Here is a 20,418-nt window from a genome sequence, read left to right on the forward strand (position 1 = left end):
CGTGCATGTGGTTTGAACGGACATTGATACTAGTGATAGTTAATTACAATTATTAATCTAACAGCAGAACAGCAGCAAGAGCTCGATGTCTGCATTTAGATACTTTTTTCCATGTTATTTACATTTAATCGCCTAGTTGTGCACACGCACCCCCTCGACCAGCTCATCAGCTGTTTTGCCCGACTCGTTAGTCAAGGGGTGTTTTTGTTGCGACGCGTCTCGATGCGATCGGCCGTTTACATGTCGTTATTAGACCGTCAGAGCAACTGACGTAGAAAAAGAAATAAAGTCTTCACAAGTTGGCTAGGATGGAGGTTGATGGGTCAAACATATGCAAAACTTTCAACCAGGAGACCAATTTTTATGTAAGTTGACATCAAGTCATTTTACACTACTTGTGTAACATAACTTTCGTACTTTACGAATGAATGTAGTTATTGAACCCAAACCGACATCTTTTCCTTGGCCAAACAAATAACTTTTGTAGCCTAACCAAACAAACCCAAGACTTTCACCCAGGAGACTGATGTTCGTGTCCCATTTTGAAAAGACACTGTATGCATTTAATGAGTGCAAACTGTTTATTTCCTGTCAGCATATAAGTTAATTTTGAAAATACACGGCATGTAATTTGTTACAGACATTCAAGGCCCCAAGAGGATGAATCCTACTCTCTTTGGTGATCCCCTGTCCTTTCCACAAGTGGGTCAAAGTTTTCACTTATTCTGTGCAACAAATACAATAAATAGATATTTATTTTAATTATTTTTTTATTTTTCCTTTCAATTTTTGTCTTATTTTTCACCGGTAATTTGTTGTTGATTCCAATGCTGGAAATCATCTATTTGATCACAACTTATTCTGTACAACATCTACTGGGTTGATTGGGACAAAATGTTGAGGAAGAGACTACTGACTCCCTCACATTTTCATCTAGAGCTATCACCATGTCAAATTGGTTTATGGGATTATGTGATGCTACATTTATGAACAAAAGTGAATAACATTTCCATAGGCGTCAGCAGTAACGTCTGTTATAGACCAAGGAAGTGGGAAGGCCTGATATATTTGTAAGAAAAAAAAAAACTGAATTACGTGTTCACGACCACCCTCTCCCACTGACTGCTGCAACGCAATTGGACATTTACGCCGCTGTTCGTAGTGCTGAAACTGAGAGGAGATCTTCACTTGGTTTCCCAGCTTTGGCTTGTTGTCGTAAAAGAGAGTGTCTCGGCTTTTCATTTTATTTTTTGGTTTGTTTTAATTGATACAGCCATGTATACCTCTTTTAATACTATTTTATTATAGTGGTGTCTACACTTATTGTATGTATGCACCATTTAAAGTGAACGTTCTCCCTCAATGAGGTTTTAAAATAAACAGTGTGTGACATTCTTATGTGATTGCTCTGATTCATGAATGTATTATTTGATTGTGAAACAGTAGTTATATGCTGTCATTTTTTTTTTTAGCCTTTGAGTTTATTTACGGTAAAATTCTAAATAAATTGGCCTTTGTCTGTTTCAATGCATATATCTTTGTGTACAATCACAATCTTTATTCTTGAAATTCCAACAAACTTCCTCACAGCCATGGAAAACATACTTAAGGAATTCCATCCCCCCTCTCCCCAGTAGCACTTAGGTGTGGCCATATTGCGTCGGTCACGTTCCACTGCTTCTTTAATACGCAGACACATACTCTAATTGCAATCAAAACAACAAAACAACATATGTCAGGCCCTCGGAGACTGGCAGACGCGTGTCCTGCGGGCTCCACAAATGATGAGTGATGCTTGACAAATGAGCACTAAGATTGGCTACATAAATTACCCCCCCCACCCCCCCGTATATAGTCACCAGTTAACAACCGCAGCCCTGGCAATCACAACATCGATCAGAGCTGCGATTGAGGGAGAGAGGGGCGATGGTGCGGATGGATGGAACAAAGGAATAGATGGAGAATGAATGAAATGTTAACAGAATTAGGCAATGCGTGGATGAGAAATGGAGACGTGTAATGAAGGAAGAGTAAAGAGATGCACAGAACACTCCTCTAAAGTAGATAGGGGGTTTAACTAGCCAAGTATCCCAAAAAAAACAAAAAACTGCACAGAGCATAAAGTAACAATTCACCCACAAACTTGCATTTGAGTGGTATGTTGCCAACCTCCAGCTGTATTAATAAGGTGCACATTATTTAATTTGTGGTGCCACAATTCCCCCGCTGTGGGACTAATAAAGGATTATCTTATTTTATAGAAAAATGACTGACAGCCCCTCTGCCTGGTGCACACCTGATTGGAGAGTAATTAGCAGCATGGGACAAACCTGGGGTAATATAGGGGTAATATATTGTAGAAAATAGATTTATTTGCTATTGTAACCGTGGTGCATGTAAAAGCTACAGCCGGTAGCTTCCATGAATTTCGCTTCAATGGCATATGACAGAATACATTCATCAACATCTGAAAATGAAGCGTGGGGATTAAGTGCAGCGGACTCTGAGACGATCACCGCCCTCGACAGAGCAACCATCCAGACCTGCTGGAACAAACGCCACCAAACTGCCCCAGGGAGGAGAGCCTAGATGGTAGCAGTCTGATGCCTGGTCACAGAAAAATAATATCGATGAAAGCAGCGGGCGGTTAGTGACTGAAGTCCACATAGACCTGGATCCATCGTTCATTCAGGATCAAGCTGCACTTGACGGGTGGACAGCAGGACAGAGAGCAGGAGGACTATGTGTTTACATCATGATGCTTGGTGATCAAACAGACAAAATTGATGGTCGATGTTTTCCTCATGTTGAGTTTTTGAATGTTAAGATGTCGGCCATATTATCTGCCCGGAGAATTGTTTTTGTTGCTGCTGTTTACATTCCTTATGATGCAAAGTCAGAAAATGCTCTCTTTTCCTTGGCCAAACAAAGAACTTTTGTTGCCTAGACAAACAAACACAGGACTTTCACCCAGGAGACTGCTGTTCATGTCCCATGTGAAAAGCAAGTCAACTTTGATATATGTTACCATAGTTTTGTGACTTAACTTGCATACTTATTTTAACCCAATCCACAATCTTTTTCCTTAACTTAAGCAAGAAAACCTAAGTAAACCTACGTTGGAAGTTTATTTTGAAAAGACACTAGGCATTTAATGAGTGGAAACTGTTTATGTCCTGTCAACATATAAGTTAATTTTAAAAATACACGGCATGTAATTTGTTACAGACGTTCAAGGCCCCAAGAGGATGAATCCTATTCTCTTTGGTGATCCCCTGACCTTTCCACAAGTGGGTCAAAGTTTTCACTTATTCTGTGCAACAAATACAATAGACATTTATTTTATCTTTCAATTTTTGTCTTATTTTTCACCGGTAATTTATTGCAAAGTCAGAAAATTCTCTACAGGAACGTTCTACGGTTTTAGTTTAGTTTTGTTTGTCATGTGTTTGTTGTCTTACAAAACAGCTACAACCATAGACCTTATAGAAGGGAGAAAACTGGCTTTCGTTGTGCATCCGTGTGTTGCATAATGTCAATAAATAATCGTTAAATCATGAATACTGTGAGCACCCAAAGTAGTATTTACCCATTATTATACTAAATATATTGGGGTAGTAGAGGAATATATTCAAATAAAAAAGGAGAAAGATGTGTTTGTTTATCATTATTCATAATAAAATCTACATAATTACTTTGATTATGATTAATACAGGGGAAGCATGAATGAATACTGTTTTTTTTTTTTTTTTTTTTTTTTTTTTTAAAAAAGGCACTTAAAGCTGCATTCATCTCTATTTTTATATTTACACTACAGATTAGGATCACTATGTAGCTTCAGCAAAAATTTGTGTGAATATTGAACTTACATTTCCTAACTGAACACAAACATGACTCCATAGCACTAGTAACTGCTAACACATTAATAACTTCCCTAAATTCCCCAATTTGTCAATGATGTGTTTTCAGTTTAACTGCTGCCACCTAGTGGTAAAAAAAAGTTCATAAAATGCAGCCTTAGTTTATTGTCATGTCATTATCAAAGACACTACAACTCTTTGTCCACTGAAGTGAAATTTATTTTTCTACAAATTTATTAACATTTATTCTTAACCGACTTAAATGACTTCCACAATAAAGATCGTAATTTTTTTTTTGACGACGTCAAATACAGACAAATAAATATCCAAGATTGCATAGTCCTGAATTACTGATGAGCCATAATGGATAATATGACAACACTTATATTACAGGTACAACATATAATACTGTACATTTAACAAAGCAATTGTTAGCATAAAAACATGCATCAAAAGAGCGGGTCAATCCAACTCGCTGAATAAAATACTAAAACTGGTTTCAAGGTTATTCCATGACTACCTAAAACACATTCTGTGAGCAGCTAATTCCATGCTAGTGGACAGCAACACGACACGCACTTCAACATCAAGCTGCAACGTCGCCGCTTACGGCAGCATTTAGTTCGATGCCTGCCTGCCGCAGCCTTTGTTTTTGGACGCTATTATGAACCCCGTAACCAAAGTAGATGATCAGGCCTGAGGAAAGAGTTGTGGGGCTTCTTTAGAGTCAAGTTTAAAAATGACACCTTTGTGCATATAGATCCCTCCACCATCTACTAAATACAAGTTATTCAGAAACCTGAAAGATTTAAAACATTCCCCATCAGGCTGGTTATTTATTTATATATTATTGAAACCAGCATGCTTACCTACTGCCATCCATACAGCATAGCTGATCCAAGTTTCTCCTCCCAGCTGGACCATCAGGTAGGTATTCATGAGGATACTTAAAACTGGAATTACAGGTAGACCGGGAACCTGCAAAAGCAAATGAACTTAAGCCTGGTTCGGTATGATAGAAAGGTATAATTTGGATGTTTTAGGGTGGGGTTGTATGAGGTCCTGTTCCTGCTTCCACACATACCCGCAACCTTGGTATTATCACAAAAATCACCTTTTATCCAAGTTTATTTCTTACTGTTTTAACCATGTAAAGTGGCTTTGATACATTTTTAAAACAATACAAATAAAATGTATAATGACTTATCCATAGTCAGATTCACTAAAGTCACCTTCTTACTCTTTCTCCTCATCTCGTACCGTATCTCATCCTTTCCCAAAGCTAAGGATTGATTGACAGTCGTTTCATATTTATTTGTGTCAGTGAAGATAGTAAACACGTGTAGACTATAGGTAAAAGAGAAACTAACTATTCCAACAACAAGATCATCCACTTCACCACCTACCACCATACGGACAAACATGGCAATGAATACAACCCCACTTCAAAATATCCAAAACACAACATTATGTCATTTTCCTTTTTGCTTTGTTACCAATAGATGGATGATGGTATTGATACCACTCTCACACCCGTCCGCTAAATATGCAGCAAGTCCACTTACCTCAAAGATCGAAAACAGGGAGAAACAACAAGCTTTACTCTGCTACAAATGGAACAGAATCAACCTACAAGCACCTCTAAAGCTCACTTTTTAGGATCAATATAAATTTCTACATATAATAACATAGCAAATCTCAAATTATCTCAGTCCCAAAAAGTCTTAAAAAGGGGAGTTCTTGCAAATGAAAACTCTCTGTGCCATAAACTCTCTGTGCCCTGCAGCAGCCCCTCAGTAAGGCCCGCTAACTGACCCGCCGAACAAGATATCCCCATTGGAACTGTAAAAGGTGCAAATCTTCAGCATGCATGAAATCCCGCCCACCACCATCAGCCCTCTTGGTTTACCATGAAAGCTGCTTTAGATGTGCTCTGTGGCTGTCTCCAGATGATAGCGACGGCGAGGACCAGTGTCAGCATGAGGACGCTGACCAGCAGGGCGCTCCACACCTCTCGTCTCCGGAGGGAATGCACGGCCTCTGACAGCAGCAAGCTTAAAGCGATCACCAGGAGCACTGAGGAGGAATCAGAGCAGTCAGAGGGAAAACGTTCACATTGGGAGTTCTGTTCAGCACCCTACATTTCTAGTGGCAAGAATTTCTAGTGTTTCAGTAATTTTGTAAAGTGGCACTGTGGGCTGAGTGAGACCCCTGAGTGAAACTCCTGTGTTATTTGACCTATCCACCTCCTCCCTCCCACCCTGAGAAGACGTTATACTAAGTCAGTTGAACGTCTCATAATGACACATATGGTTCTACATGAAGTTAGTTGAAAGCTTGTGCACCAGTGTCACAAGACGCCGAGGGTCACTGTCCAAGAGTCGGTATCTGACACCTTATGCTGAGATTAATATCTGCTCAGAACAATGAGGGCATACTTACAAATAATGATTGTGACTATGTTGACATTTTTAGAGGTGCGGTTGGTGGGTCGAGACGGAGGCCTCAACAGACCCATTACACTAAATGGTTCCTTCCTATGGACAAAACCAGGGTCTTCTTTGTACCTGGGAGAAAAGAAAAAGAAAAAAAAAACAACAACATGGTAACAAGCTTGAGTCATGTAAGACAAGTTATTCCATTTAGTCTAAAATTCTCTGAAAAACCAAGTGAAATAAAAAAAAAAAAAAAAATACACTTCGCCTAGTTTTAATCTTGTGTTACAAAACACAGCATCAGAGTATTTCATATAAAATCATCCAATCAAGCACGACTTTTACAACAGGTGAGGGAGGTGTGTTGCTCCGTATCTCACTAAGCCAAAAAACCCTCCTACTCTTAAACGGTCCAATCAAGTGCAAAGGATTTGATTTAAATCCTTCTTGTAACTGTACACCGCTCAAATATTCCATTTCACTGGCCAATACGTCTCAGTAAAGTAGCCAAAGACAACAAATCCCGTTTTGCGGGGCCTTTAAATATTTAGATTGCGGCCTTTTACTAAAGCAATCAAGTTTACATCTAGTTACTCCAAGTGTACATACCTTAATACGAGAATACACACTGCTACAAGAGTGTAGGCAAAGATGGTCCCAATGGAACTCAAGTCAACCAGTGCCTTTAAGTCAAATAACAGGACCATGAAAGCTGCAAAGAGAACAGAATATACCTTAATGACCCATCAAGTGTCTGTAAGAATGCATGCTGTGTTGGATGACATGAAGGGGGGGCTTTTATATATAGACTTCTATACAATCGGACTTCCTTTTGCAATCGGAGGAGTTGCCCCCTGCTGGTTAGTAGAGAGAATGCAAGTTTAAAGACACTTCCGCATCGGCTTCACTCGGCAGAACCGCAGGTTGCCGCCCGGGCTGAATATCACTGCTTTTTACTTTCAAACAAGGTAGACCTTATCTTCTCAACCATAACGTCAGACAAGTATGTTGTGCAAAACCCAAGTTTATGTTTAATTGCAACATTTTATTATGCCCAAAGTCAGTTTTTTTTACAAGTCATTTCATTGGCCAGTAGCTATGCATGGTTAATGCCCTTGCATAGCTAGACAAGCTATTGCACTCCACCATACCTCCATTGCCATTTTACAAACTGTAAAAAACAGGTATGATTGCAACTGGATTACCGGCTACAGCTCCCGAAGACAGCGTTGCTATGACGGGACTTTGCCTGGAGCTCAGGTAACAAAGGGGCTTGAAGAGCAGGCCGTCTCTCGCCATGGCAAAGAGCACCCGTGGCATTGGAAACATCACTCCCAGGAGACTGTGGAAACACGACACCGCTGCTTACTGTGAGCCAAGGGCTCGCCAACACCAACCAGGTTAGACATTCAATGCATATGCACATAAATAAATAAATAAATATAACCATAAATGGATTGCCAATGGTTTTGACCCAGCTAGCATTTTAAAAATAAAACCATTTCATTTTAGAGTTTGTAGATAACAGAAATAGCTGTACTAGAGTAATCTTTTTAACTTTTCTATCATGCAAGTAGTGACTCTTGATCCCAACAATGGCTTGGTCCTTTTAGGCTGGTGGCAAAATCGTCTCACGGCAACTTGAGACATAAGTTTAGCAATTGCAACTCATCCAACATTGCACAGAAAAAAAAATTCATGCCTCATGTGTGATGCAGGACTACAAACCAGTACCTTGTTGAGAGTGCACAGAGGGATCCCACAGCCACAACATACTTCGCAGGCTCCCAGCCAACGTATTCAAAGGCCACAGGTAGAGGGCTGTGGCCGTCAAGCAGATAGTAGGGCATCATAAGAGTCAGAGCAGCTGACACTCCGAAGTAGGCCAAGAAGCAGATGATCAGGGACACCACGATCCCAATAGGGATTGCTTTCTGCGGGTCTTTCACCTCCTCCCCTAAAAAGGGCACTTACGTTAACTGCAATACTCCTGCATCGCTCTGCTGTTGTCGATTAAAAAAATAAAAAAAAGTGCTCTTCTCATACTAATGTGGTACCTGTTGTGGCAATGCAGTCAAATCCAACAAAAGCATAGAAACAGGTCGCCGCTCCCGCTAACGTGCCTTCGAAGCCAAAGGGGTAGAAGCCACCAACGCCAAAGTCAACAGTTTCATTTTGTGTCGATGTCAAGTTCCTGTAAAGGGATAAAAATACCCTTATCAATTCTATTCATAGCGTTATGCATCTCATGTAATTTATTCGTTCCACATTTACAAGGCAGCAGCTATTCATTAATTAATACGATTAACAATTTATGTGAATTGAAGATTTTTTTTGTGTTTAATTAAAAGATCATTATGTAAAGTGTGTAAAATATTATTTAAAAATATTACAAATACTATTATTTTATGTCATTTAACAGCAGAATTGCAGAAAAATGCCACACAAAGTTTGTGTGGATTCCATTCTTACCAAGAACAAATCCCACACCCGAAAAAGCATTGGTGAAAAATATGGAATGGTTGGGAATACTGTGCAAAGTGGGTTTTTAGAAAGAAATGTTTAATCATAATTTATAGATTCCACAGCACTCTGCAACTCTTGTCAAAGGAAGTCGTTTCAAGTGAAGAAAGAGACTGTATTAAATTAGTGGACACCTAACTGTATTTGAATGGATATAGTGGAATATTAATGAATATCATGTTGAGGCATTTTGAGCCTTCGTTATGTGAAAAAGTAACACATGAAAAAATAAGTTCATATTAACAGAATGTGTCACTCCTTTTATTCCCCGCTTCTTTGTTTTGGAACTACAATACCCCCAAATTGGACGAGGTAGCTGTTAGCTGTTTTAAGATTATATACACGTTTACTTTTGGGCACCATTAAATCTATACCAAATTTCTATTTGTAGTTCCTTTTAGCACATAGTTGTGCAGACCACTATCACTTTTTTTTTTTCATGGTCATGAAAACCCAAAAACCTGATGATTCAAGCGTTGTTCTTCAGATATTATTTAACAAGTTAAAAAAGGAGAAATCTTACTCCATGAGAAGAGTTGCGTTCAGGATCGTCTCCTGGCTGATGTGCCAGTTGTTGAGGTCTCCTTTTATAAAGCCAGAGATGATAATAAAAACTAACACGGTTACATTCACCGCAGTAAAAACTGTGTTGATGACCGCTGACTCCTTTACGCCGTACGCAAGAATCCCTGAAATTAAAAGAAAAACGTCAGTTAATTTCAGCTTCTGCATCTTCTTTCCTTTACTTACACATACATTTACAAATACTACCAGCAAGTAACATAATCAGTCCAGCAGCAAAGAAGTCTGGGTATGGAGCCAAGCCAGGGGAGTCCATTGGCGTATCTTTTCCCAGAGTTTGAGCAATAACGTTGTCTAGGAGGTCATCAAAGGTCCCGGTCCAGGCTTTGGCCACACTAGATGTTCCTGAGAAGATCAAAGACATGCAGACAGATTTCAGGACTATTTAACTTTGTTTTGCTTTATCATAACTCTCCAACCATTGTGTCTTTATAAACTTGAGTTAGAAAGTTTGACAGTCGTTTTTGGGAGTGAATTTGTCTAATGTGTAATGCCATGTTCATATCATATGAGATGCATGGTAAACAATCTCTCTACAAAACGGTTATTGATCACAGAGAATTAAAACAGCGGGAACTTACAATAAAACAACATAAGCATTATATTTGTGTTGCCGCTTTCAGAAAAGTCATAATTAAGACTTGGATATTATCGAACGCTATTCACAAGTTGGAAACTTAGAATTGTGATAACTGATATGACATGAACCCGGTTTACATGGAGGACATTGTCCTGGTCTGTAAATATGGACGCCCTTCCTAAACCGGCATTAATTGATTTTAAGGCTATGTTGCAGATATTAAACACATCATAGACGTTATCTCACTTTCCAAAGTTGCCATTTCCAACATGCAAGCAAAAATTTAGTTTCAAGACATCCAGCAGGCATAAGCACGCATTTAGAGTCATGTTTCTGAACACCTGACAAATTCTAAATGGTAAATGGACTTGTACTGCGCTTTTATAGTCTTCCAACCACTAAAAGCGCTTTATCAATTACCATGGCAACTTTGCTGGGTACGGGGTGGGTGAACTGTTAGGCTAATTGTAAGTTGTTGCTAAACCAGAGTTCCTTATCAACGCTTATCGGACAGGAAAGCAATATCACTCAAGAAAAGTTAATCGGAAATCCACTTAAATGATGCATTGATAAATAATTTTTTATGACTAATGATAATATAGACCTACATAATTGTTTGATTATATTGTATGTCATATCAAACATTTAGGCTAATTCTAAATAAGTCTTAATCTAAATAACCCCAATAATGATAATAGCTAAATAAGTAGTTAACAAGTCACGAAAACTGACTGTATATAAGAAGTGGACATAGTAGTTTCCCATTGGTTTAAGGAATTGCTATTTTGAAGACTCAAGTTTGGCATTTTGACCATAGCCATCTTGAATTTTGGCAGTAAACAGAATTTACCATATTTGAGCAGGGACACCTTGGTAGGGACGCTGTCTGCGGCTCTCTGCCAATCACAAGGTAGACCCGCCCTTGTGTGAGCATCCTCCACTTTATGTTTTTTTGTGTTACTCCAACTTGACCATCATTTACTAAATGAACATCATGCTGTATTGAAGAAGACTTGAAACTAGAGATTGAGGCCATACACTCATGTTCACTTAGGTAATAAATCAAGTGAGAAGAGTAATTTTCTCAGACTTCTATACAATACGACTTATTTTTTGCAACCAGAGGAGTCGCCACCTGCTGGTCAGTAGAGAGAATGCAAGTTTTAAGACACTTCCGCATCGGCTTCACTCGGCACAACCGGAGGTTGACGCCTGGATGAAAAGATGGGCATTGTTTTACAAACTTTTGTCTTTAAACACTAGACTAAAGCCACAACAATTGTTCAGTGCAGCTTCCTCATTTCACATGTTTAGCCTTTACATCACATCCACCTTCATTTGCACTTTTACTTACCGATGACGTAGGACAGCAGCAGGTTCCAGCCGGTCACAAACGCCCACACCTCCCCCACAGTCACATAGCTATAGAGGTAAGCTGAGCCCGTCTTGGGGACCCGGGCTCCAAACTCTGAGTAACACAATCCGGCAAACACGGAAGCCACCGCCGCAACCAGGAAGGAGATGATGATGCTGGGGCCTGCCACCTCCCTGGCCACCTCTCCGGACAGCACGTAGACACCGGCCCCGAGGGTACTGCCGACGCCCAGGCCCACCAGGTCCAAGGTGGTCAGGCATCGGCAGAAGTTGGACTCCTCGCCCTCCGGCTTCAGGGGCTTCTTTCGGGTCAGGCTCCGAACGAAGCGTAACACTTTGGCACAAGTGATTCTTAGAATGTAGCGATACAAAGAAATAAAGATATTTAAATAATTATATATATGTAGTAATATTGCCAAGTTGCTTGCCTGTGTTCAAAAAAAAAAATGAATGGCAAAATGATACCTTATCTTAAATAACTCAAGTTTGAAAAACACAAGAACTTCACACTCAAAGCAGGTAATCACGTTAACTAATAGAAATTACCATAGCAATTCCCCCACGTGATTACGGACATTAAGACAATTGGTTTTTTTAAATTGTAAGTTATCTGAAATTGTATGTTTAAATGTTAATGAGGCATAATCTTTTTAAATGTACAAAAATGTGAACATTAGATGAAGCACAAATCAAAATTCTTGTTTCCATCTTAGAGCCAAAGGTTTTTAGGATATCTCTGAGGTGTTTTTAATCGAACGGTAACTTTTGATTAACTTAGGAGAAATCTACAGAAACAAAAGTAGATAGTTACAACTTAGTTATGGAAACAAAATACCCCCAACATTCTCAAAATTGACCAGTGCCTGAAGTGCAATGTTCTGCCCTTAATCGTCTCGCCTTAAGATGGACTTTAAGATCCAAAAAGCTACAGCATGCTTTCGACCCAAAGCTCTGATAAAAGTTATATGTGGAGGAAACATTACCCCGTAGCCATTCCTGAGCCCTGTGTTCAGACTGCCGTCGACATTTGGACAAGCAGCTCGTGTCCACTGCTCCTGCTGATGTCTGACTGAAGCTCCCTTCTCCCTCCAGCTAGCAGACTACCTAGCAGACTGGTGCAGCTCCACACCTGAAATCAATCTAGGCAATCAGTGCCCTGAGGTGGAGGAGGCCTCCTGGGTGGAGCCATTTGCTTCTGCATATGTGTCTGTGTGTGTGTGTGTGTGTGTGTGTGTGTGTGTGTGTGTGTGATTGTGCAAAGTTTAACAATTAGCTCATAAGTGTTTCCATTGCCATTTAAATGTTTCAAATTGTAGAGACTAATTAAATGACAGACAACAAAAATGAACAAATAAAACAGCCATGGGTAATATACTTCAGATGTCATGAAAATATTGTCACAAATATGAAGGGTGGGACACAAATATTGCACAGCTCTGCAATGCCTTTTGTATATGCATTTTGTAGTTTGATACTGAAAAAAAAGTCATTGAAAATGTATTTATTTCATTCGGAATTTGAGTAACATATAAAAAAAAAATATATATATATACATAAATATATGTATATACATGTAAATATTTAGTTTTTTTTCAACCTCATTACATTTACAAATGTAATGATTTAAAATGTTATATAAATGCATATATGTGTTTGTGTGTCATAATAAAATGAAAGAGACGTAAAAGGACAATTACTTTGCTTTTTGTTTACAATATCTGAATGGAACTGTTTTCATGTCAACAATGAACGTCTGAATTAATGTTTTCCTAAGTACTTAATTGTTTTCATACCCAACCTTACCAAACATTAACCATTTGATTCCAGCAGTGGTTTGGAATGGTTTTGGAATGCACAGACAGAGGATGTCATGTCTGTCGTCTTTATTGACATCCTCCTGTTATATTCTCCATATATGTTTCCAATCCATCTATAATTCTCCATCTTGTGACTTTTACCATTGCAATTTCTGTCTACTCTGTTCAAACAGCATCTCTTCCATGTTCTGTAACAGATGTTTGCTGGGGTTTTAGTACTTATAGTTGCACCTCTAGAGGAATGTTCAGGAACTTAAATTAATGTTACCTGCATTGACGATATTATGAATATCACTTAGATGAAAGATTAAGTAGCTAAGGCTATTTATTTGTGAAAAGAGAGAGTGAGTTTCTACTGAGTGATTCCCTCAGCACATTATGGTGTAATACTCAGGTTCTATCACAAGAGGGCAGCAGGAGTATTGCTAAAAAAAAAATGCTTGGCTGTGTCTGCAAAGCCCTCTCTCCTGTGGAGTCTCAGCCAATGACATAATTCCTCTGCCAATGAAAAGGAGGGAATTCTGTTTGAAATCGAGGAAGATTGAGAAGATAGGGGAAGCAATCTGTCTCTTTATGCTTGTGAGGCAGAGAGCCCTGCCACAGTTTCTCACTTCATCAATATTAATTATGATCTTCTGTTCCTATATTTAAAAATAACCCTGCATTCGTATTATAAAAAGATTGTAGATAATGGATCTGCTTCTTGCTCTATGGAATGTGAGGGATCCCCTTCTTGTCACAGGTTATTCATTATTCAACCCCAATGGACGTATTTGCATATTGTATTCTCTTGATTAAGGATGTTGCATTCACATGTAGAATCTGTAGACAACTGGACAAGATTCTGGTAATGGAAGCATTGTGTTTATCCGTTTGTAGTCGTATTGACCGATCGTGTTTGAGCAGACATTGGTTGAATGCATGTAGAGTGGTCCACGTGGAGACAAAAGAGGCGGATTGTATTGGGCAGAAATGCATGTGAACCCAACGACTATCGTCTGACGATGATTTAGATTTGATTGTTTTAAAATTAGCTTGTAGACTGGCTAACTGTTGAACAATCTGGTCTTTCAACTCCATTCCAGTCATTTCAAATGCTAATCAGACAGTAAACAATGAGTAGCGCACAGAAAAATGTAGTATTGGCCCCGGATTACTGGCATCACTGGATTCCTAGAAATATAACCCTTGCCCATTGCTTATTAGTCGTCAGTTGATGGCGAATGGGTTCCAAGATCGTGCTGTAAAGTTTGTTCTCCACACTATATATCCGCTCTAATGGAGTGGTAAATGTTAGGAGCATATAAAGCATCAATGCTGTTTGTCATTGCTCTGGTGTGTGTGTGTGTGTGTGTGTGTGTGTGTGTGTGTTAGTGTTTGTGTGTTTGTTGGTACGGCTGCATCTGTGTGTGCAGTGCGAGCTTGACATATCAGAAGTTGAGGCTGGTCACCATGGAAACCCCCCCCACCCTGGAACAATCTCCCATTTGGCTAACGGCTGCCTGCCTGTGTGGGGTGGTCCTCGCTGGACGCTGATGGAGGAATAAAAGGGTGAAGCATCAGTCACTCAGCCAACAGGCTGGGAATCCGGAGTGTGCATGAAACGGCTCTCCTACCGTACGCTATACAAATGAGATAAATGTTCACTGCAGGATGATAGGTTTAATGTACGTAAGCTGCGACTTTAATTGGTTCCCTATTAACAATGATAAAAGCTACGCTGATCTTCTGGCTGCAAAAATAAGTCAGATTGTATAGAAGTCTATGAGAAAACGACCCCACTTCTCACTTGATTTATTACCTCAGTACAAATTGTGAACATGAGTTTCTGGTCTCAATCTCTAGTTTTAGTAATTAGTAATTATGGTCCCATTTAGTGTAAAATAGAACATAAAGCAGGGTATGTTTCAGGGCAGGGATTGAAAGGTCCCTAAGCTACCAGAGCCGTATACACACTCCTCCGCAGTCCAAAGATATCCACTGCCGAGGCTTCAACACGGCAGTCCACAAACCAATGGATGACGTCACGGTGACAACATCCACTTCCTATATACAGTCTATGATATTGACCTTCACAGAGGACTGTCACTGAGATCTTTCATATCCTTGCCCCTTCCACCTCCGTCCTTACCCCTCTCAGGAGGGATTCTCCAATTAAGTCGTTCATCAAGGGGCTTGAGCTCCATCATTCATCATATCGATAAATAAAAAACTGTCTATTTATAGGCAACTATGAGCATTAAAAGGGTTGTACGGAAGCTGGCTCGCTCGCGCCAAATTTCAGCTTGATTGGGAATTATGCATTTACGTCTTGCATGTCAGAATATTTTTTGGTGCATGCACTTTCCATGTTTCGGCCCTAAGCAACTTTTTGAACTTGAAGCCGCAGGTGGCTTGCAGGTATAAAAAAAAATGTCCTAAACTAAAAGTGGACTTGCTTTCATTGATCAGTTTACATTTTTTAGAGTGTAGCCTTTGTTTCAGTGGTATTTCTTTGCAAAAGCAGTTAAAAAGTAAAAACCTATACATACCTTACATTGTTATACAGACGTTTATAAGTTTGCAGTAAGAGTGGCTTGTTACAGGTGCAAAATTCAGAGGATTAAAATAGAAGCAAAAAACTATTTATGTTATTATATAGTGAAACTTAAAACTGATAACGCCGTCTTTATCCACGCCATCATCACCGAACCGTAACAGCCACCCTCTGGTTAGCTCTGTTAGCACTACAGCCGTTGTTTGCATCCTTGCTGCCTTTAGCTCCATTGGATGCCATGTTGAGAGCCGTGTGGAGGCCATCCCTCAATCGTAGATATATTCTGAAAATTGGAATATAGCGTCTTTAACCAACAACCTAAAATCATAAGACAATTATTTGTCACTTGCAATTGTCACTAAAATGTCTTTTAAAAGCTTACTAATGCCCAGCAGTTTACATTTTTTCAAACTGCAAAACATTTATTCCTAAATATGTATAGTGTGAGCGAAGGATGATTTTCAGTCGTCAATGACACAGCCAACCAGACCCGCAACAGGTAGCACAAAGCGAACCCGTCTTCATGTCAGTTTGTGGATCTAATTGGACCCCCTTGGGACAAATTTGGAGCAGTGACTTTTATTAGATTAACTAGATTAAAGCAGGACATTGTCTATCCTCTTTTTGGACACGAAGATGGCAAAGAGAAGAAGCCGAGCCAAGATTTTGGGGCAGACGGAACCCTTGCAGTTTAGACCTGCTGGTGTAAACATGGCAACAAAAGCATCATAATGCAGGATTGTCTTATTTCTGTCTGGTCTACTTATGTGCCTATTTATTTCCATAAAGGCCACTTTATATATAAATGGACTTGATTGAAATGTGTGATCGGCCTGCAGGTTGGACTATTACCTGCAGTTCCACAGCTGGATGATATTGGGTGGGCTTTACTCCGGGTGCTTTACATCCGTAACATTTTGTGTCCCTTTTTAGTTTACATTGATGGATGATTACCTTTCAAAACACGCCCAACTGGAGGTCAAAGGTTATCCATTGTTCTATATACATATGTTGGTACAGCACTGCTCAGTAACACTGTAAGCTATAAAGAGTTATCTGAGAACAGACACAAGTGATTAGATGTGCCCTAATCACTGACAAATCAACTGCAACATGACCACGCGTCCCTCCAATCCTCCGGGGAGCTTATAGATAGGACACTTTCTCCTTTCTAATTAAGACAGCTCTTTTCCTTCCTTCATGTCCACTACATCACTCTGTCAGAGGCCACTCGCTGCCTCATCCTGCACTCTGAGTAACGGTAGGATAAAGTGACGTCCGTTAAAATGTCGAGGCGTTCGCCCGCCAGCGCGTGCAGCCCATTAAAAAGTCATTTCTGGTATGTGACATTTGTGGGGGAGGAGTCGGGACGCTCTGAGCGGGTGAGATATGTTTCTCTGTTATTAACACCGTCAACACGGGCCAATTATCCGCTCTGTCTTCATTTGGGGGCACAGAAGAAGACTGGTAAGAAATGCAGGAAAAGATTAGGGGCTGGCTGGAACCAAACGAAGCCACAGAGAGCAGATTATTACTGCTGGTGTATTATCTGAGTGCTGCTCATTCATTTTTAATTGTATTTTCTATTGCATTAAGAAAACGACTCAAAGGAATATAATGGGACCATCTTTATTAACCCAATCTAGCTCGATGTAACGCAATCAAAACAATACATAGCAGTTATTGACTGTCTACTCTTTTTCTATGAGCAAGAAACAAGTCTTATGAATAAATACCATTGACTGTACATAAGAAGTGGACGTGGTCATCCATTGGTTTGTGGACTGCTGTTATGAAACCTTGAGTTTGACGATTTTGCCATTGCCATCTTGGAATACAGCGGTCACCATGTTGTTTTTTCGCAACCAATCAACAGAAGTTACTAAATTGGGAATGAGGAGGAGTGACGTAGAGACGCAGTATAAGGCTCTGGTAGCGGCAGCAACCTGTCAATCACAGTAAACCCGCCCTAAAGCATACTCTGCTTTATGGTCTATTTGACTCTAAATGGACCATCATTTACTAAATGAACATCATGCTGTATTGAAGAAGACTTGAAATTAGAGATTGAGACCATAAACTCATGTTTACAATGTTTACTGAGGGAATAAATCAAGTGAGAAGTAGAGTCATTTTCTCATAGACTTCTATACAATCAGACTTCTTTTTCCAACCAGAGGAGTCTCCCCCTGCTGGTCAGTAGAGATAATGCACGTTTTAAGACACTTCCGCATTAGCTTCAATCAGCAGAACTGGAGGTTGCTTTCTGATAAATACACAGAAACATTAATATGTGAGTTAAATTTTGCTTTGATTTTGTAAAGTTAGTGGGCATAGTGGGCGAAAAAAGATGTTCCTGTTCTACCTAAACCGATAATCGATATACGCGTTCTGGCTGCAATTGGACCCAGCTCTACCGGTGGGTTCTGCCTGACTATCCCATAATTCATTGTGTGCTGGTCATTCACCAGGTAGGCCTATGATAGTTAAGGTGATCATCAGTCATTGGATGGGACACCACATAGATTAATGAAGAAGCCACAGCAAGGTGTAAATCTTGTTAACAGCGTTGTGAATCACATCCTATAATTTGCTATTGAATACACGTTAGTAGCCTGTAAATCAGATGGACTCTGCTGCAGCCTGGGCTTTCTCTTTACGCTAAAGAGATGCCCACATGGACTTAAACCTTTCTCATTGCACTTGTCATTTGTTTTATACAAACCCTCGACCTATGCTTATGCAGTTAAGAGATATACTTTTTTGTCATATCTCACAGGTTCTTTTATTCTATCATTTCAATGTTTTATGACTTTGTCATATTATTGTTGTCTGTTTCTGGTTTAATTAGTGCTTTTTAAAAACTAAAAAAAATATTGGTGTCCTGGGAGAACCCAGTTCAAAGCTCCCAATTACAGCCTATGCAGTTTTAATAGAAAACATAGAATAGATAAACAATTTGCCAGAGGGTCTAATTTAAAGTGTTACACACTGTCAGGGGGCTAGGGACACTCTATCAGTCGTTTTGAAGGAGACAGAAACAGAGCCCCTCATGTGCTCTCTCTTTTCATTTTACACGATATGCAAACTAACTGCAACTTTTCGAAAATAATTTATATTATTTTAAATATTTTTTTTATTGAGATGACATTAATTATAATAACCAACTAATTATGTTGTTAGAAGAAATAAGGTTAATATTTTTCTATGATGGTTGTTTCTTTATTCATGGGGTCAGACATTAGTCCTTGTATGTTCAATATCGTTGTAGGATGAGGGTTAAAGGACATTTTCTTTATATATATATATTTTTTTAATGACATTGCTACTTCTGCTCTTATATGCATCATGTTTAATTAAAGGTGGCACACTAAACACATTCAGTCAGATAAGTGAAGCACCTTGATCCAAACAGGCAGGTTGATCAAACATGTGTAGCTCTCTAGCATAGCTTTCAACTTACCTTCACTTATCAAATTATTTTCTGATCAGCCTATATTTGTGTGTTCGTTGGTTGATTGTTATTAATAGGACTGTCAATTTCAACGAAGGGAAAGCTATCAAATTATACCCAAAGAGTGCGGGTTTGGAATGCTGACAACTAAAGTTACATAGGCGAAATATTGTATACATCATCATCATCATCATCGTAGATCTGCTCTTGTTTCTGTTGTAATTTCTTTATAATAAGTCTGTACTTTATTTGAATATTGTCAAAAATCCTACATCCTGCATCTCTGGTTAGTAGGCTGGATGGGAAAAGTGGTCTGTAGGATTAGGTGGCCTTGTTGGATGGACTCGTACAGGGAGAGTTACAACCATCTGTGGGAGGGGAGGAGAGTTCATAACCTCATTGACATTATGCTGCTGCCTGTCCTAATGGTGCTGGAGATTTATGACGGCATAGCCTGATGTCCTTTAGGCTGAGACCCGCTGCAGCCTTCAAATGGAGACTTCCTTTCTAAAAATAGAAGAATGTATTAGAACCATAGATTTCATAAGGATCTGTGTGAACAATGTCTACATTTACATCACTGATTGAGCACCTGACATTAATGAGAAATGTTTCTGCATTACTGTTTTCATTAGCATATGTTGCTTTGTGGTCTAATAAATATAATAGATATAATAGATATCATTTAATAAACTATAAGGCATATGGTTGATGATTGTGTTTTTCTTCTGTGTGTATGTCTTTATTATGTTTTAACAGAGATTGAACATTGGCTTACACACAATATATGAATATGTGGGCTCCCCATTTTCTATCCATCATTCATAGTAAAGTTATTGTTCTGGAAACACTGCAGTGTGAGAGGGATTAACATCTAGGAAATATCTTCCATTATAATAACACATTTCATTCATTGTTACTTGTGGGTGTGTAGCTGGCCCTCTCTGATTCGTGCCTGGTGACATCATCTCACAGCGGACGCTTACCCTGTCTGAAGCCAAGCATCACACTCTCCACCCTTCTCTTCCCCTAAAAAACACACAAGCAACAATAAAACATGCTTAATGCGAAAATACAACACTCTTTGTACCCAAAATACTTCGCCTCTCACTGGCATGCTTATATAAGGCACATGGTGTCACAGCATTCGACCAAATGCTCTGATAGCTTTGGCCCAGAATCCAGAGGGAGAGCATGAAACGCTGACCAACATGCACACACACATAAACACACTGTAGTGGTCCGGTAGGTTGGCTC

The 20,418-nt window shown here is 39.4% G+C and overlaps 1 protein-coding gene across 1 annotated transcript; it reads right to left on the reverse strand.

The window, feature by feature from the left end:
• Positions 1 to 4,114: 4,114 nt before the first annotated feature.
• Positions 4,115 to 12,519, reverse strand: LOC129092087 (cationic amino acid transporter 2-like). Its single transcript, XM_054599884.1, has 12 exons — positions 12,338 to 12,519; positions 11,335 to 11,705; positions 9,590 to 9,745; positions 9,342 to 9,507; positions 8,353 to 8,489; positions 8,030 to 8,252; positions 7,501 to 7,637; positions 6,905 to 7,007; positions 6,303 to 6,427; positions 5,770 to 5,936; positions 4,730 to 4,838; positions 4,115 to 4,556 (listed from the first exon to the last, which is right to left on the reverse strand). The coding sequence occupies exons 1-12, from the start codon at positions 12,346 to 12,348 to the stop codon at positions 4,447 to 4,449; spliced, it is 1,815 nt and encodes a 604-aa protein (XP_054455859.1). The 5' UTR covers positions 12,349 to 12,519; the 3' UTR covers positions 4,115 to 4,446.
• Between the last annotated feature and the right edge of the window lie 7,899 nt (positions 12,520 to 20,418).

The sequence above is a fragment of the Anoplopoma fimbria genome, chromosome 6, assembly GCF_027596085.1.
Source record: "Anoplopoma fimbria isolate UVic2021 breed Golden Eagle Sablefish chromosome 6, Afim_UVic_2022, whole genome shotgun sequence".
Lineage (NCBI taxonomy): Eukaryota > Metazoa > Chordata > Actinopteri > Perciformes > Anoplopomatidae > Anoplopoma > Anoplopoma fimbria.

What these genes read in the sequence shown, in the direction of transcription:
- LOC129092087 (XM_054599884.1), bottom strand. An exon ending in AACGCAACTCTTCTCATGGA is followed by an intron (nt 8,490 to 9,341) that starts GTAAGATTTCTC and finishes ATCCCTTTACAG; the next exon opens with GAACTTGACATCGACACAAA. An exon ending in TGACTGCATTGCCACAACAG is followed by an intron (nt 8,253 to 8,352) that starts GTACCACATTAG and finishes TGCCCTTTTTAG; the next exon opens with GGGAGGAGGTGAAAGACCCG.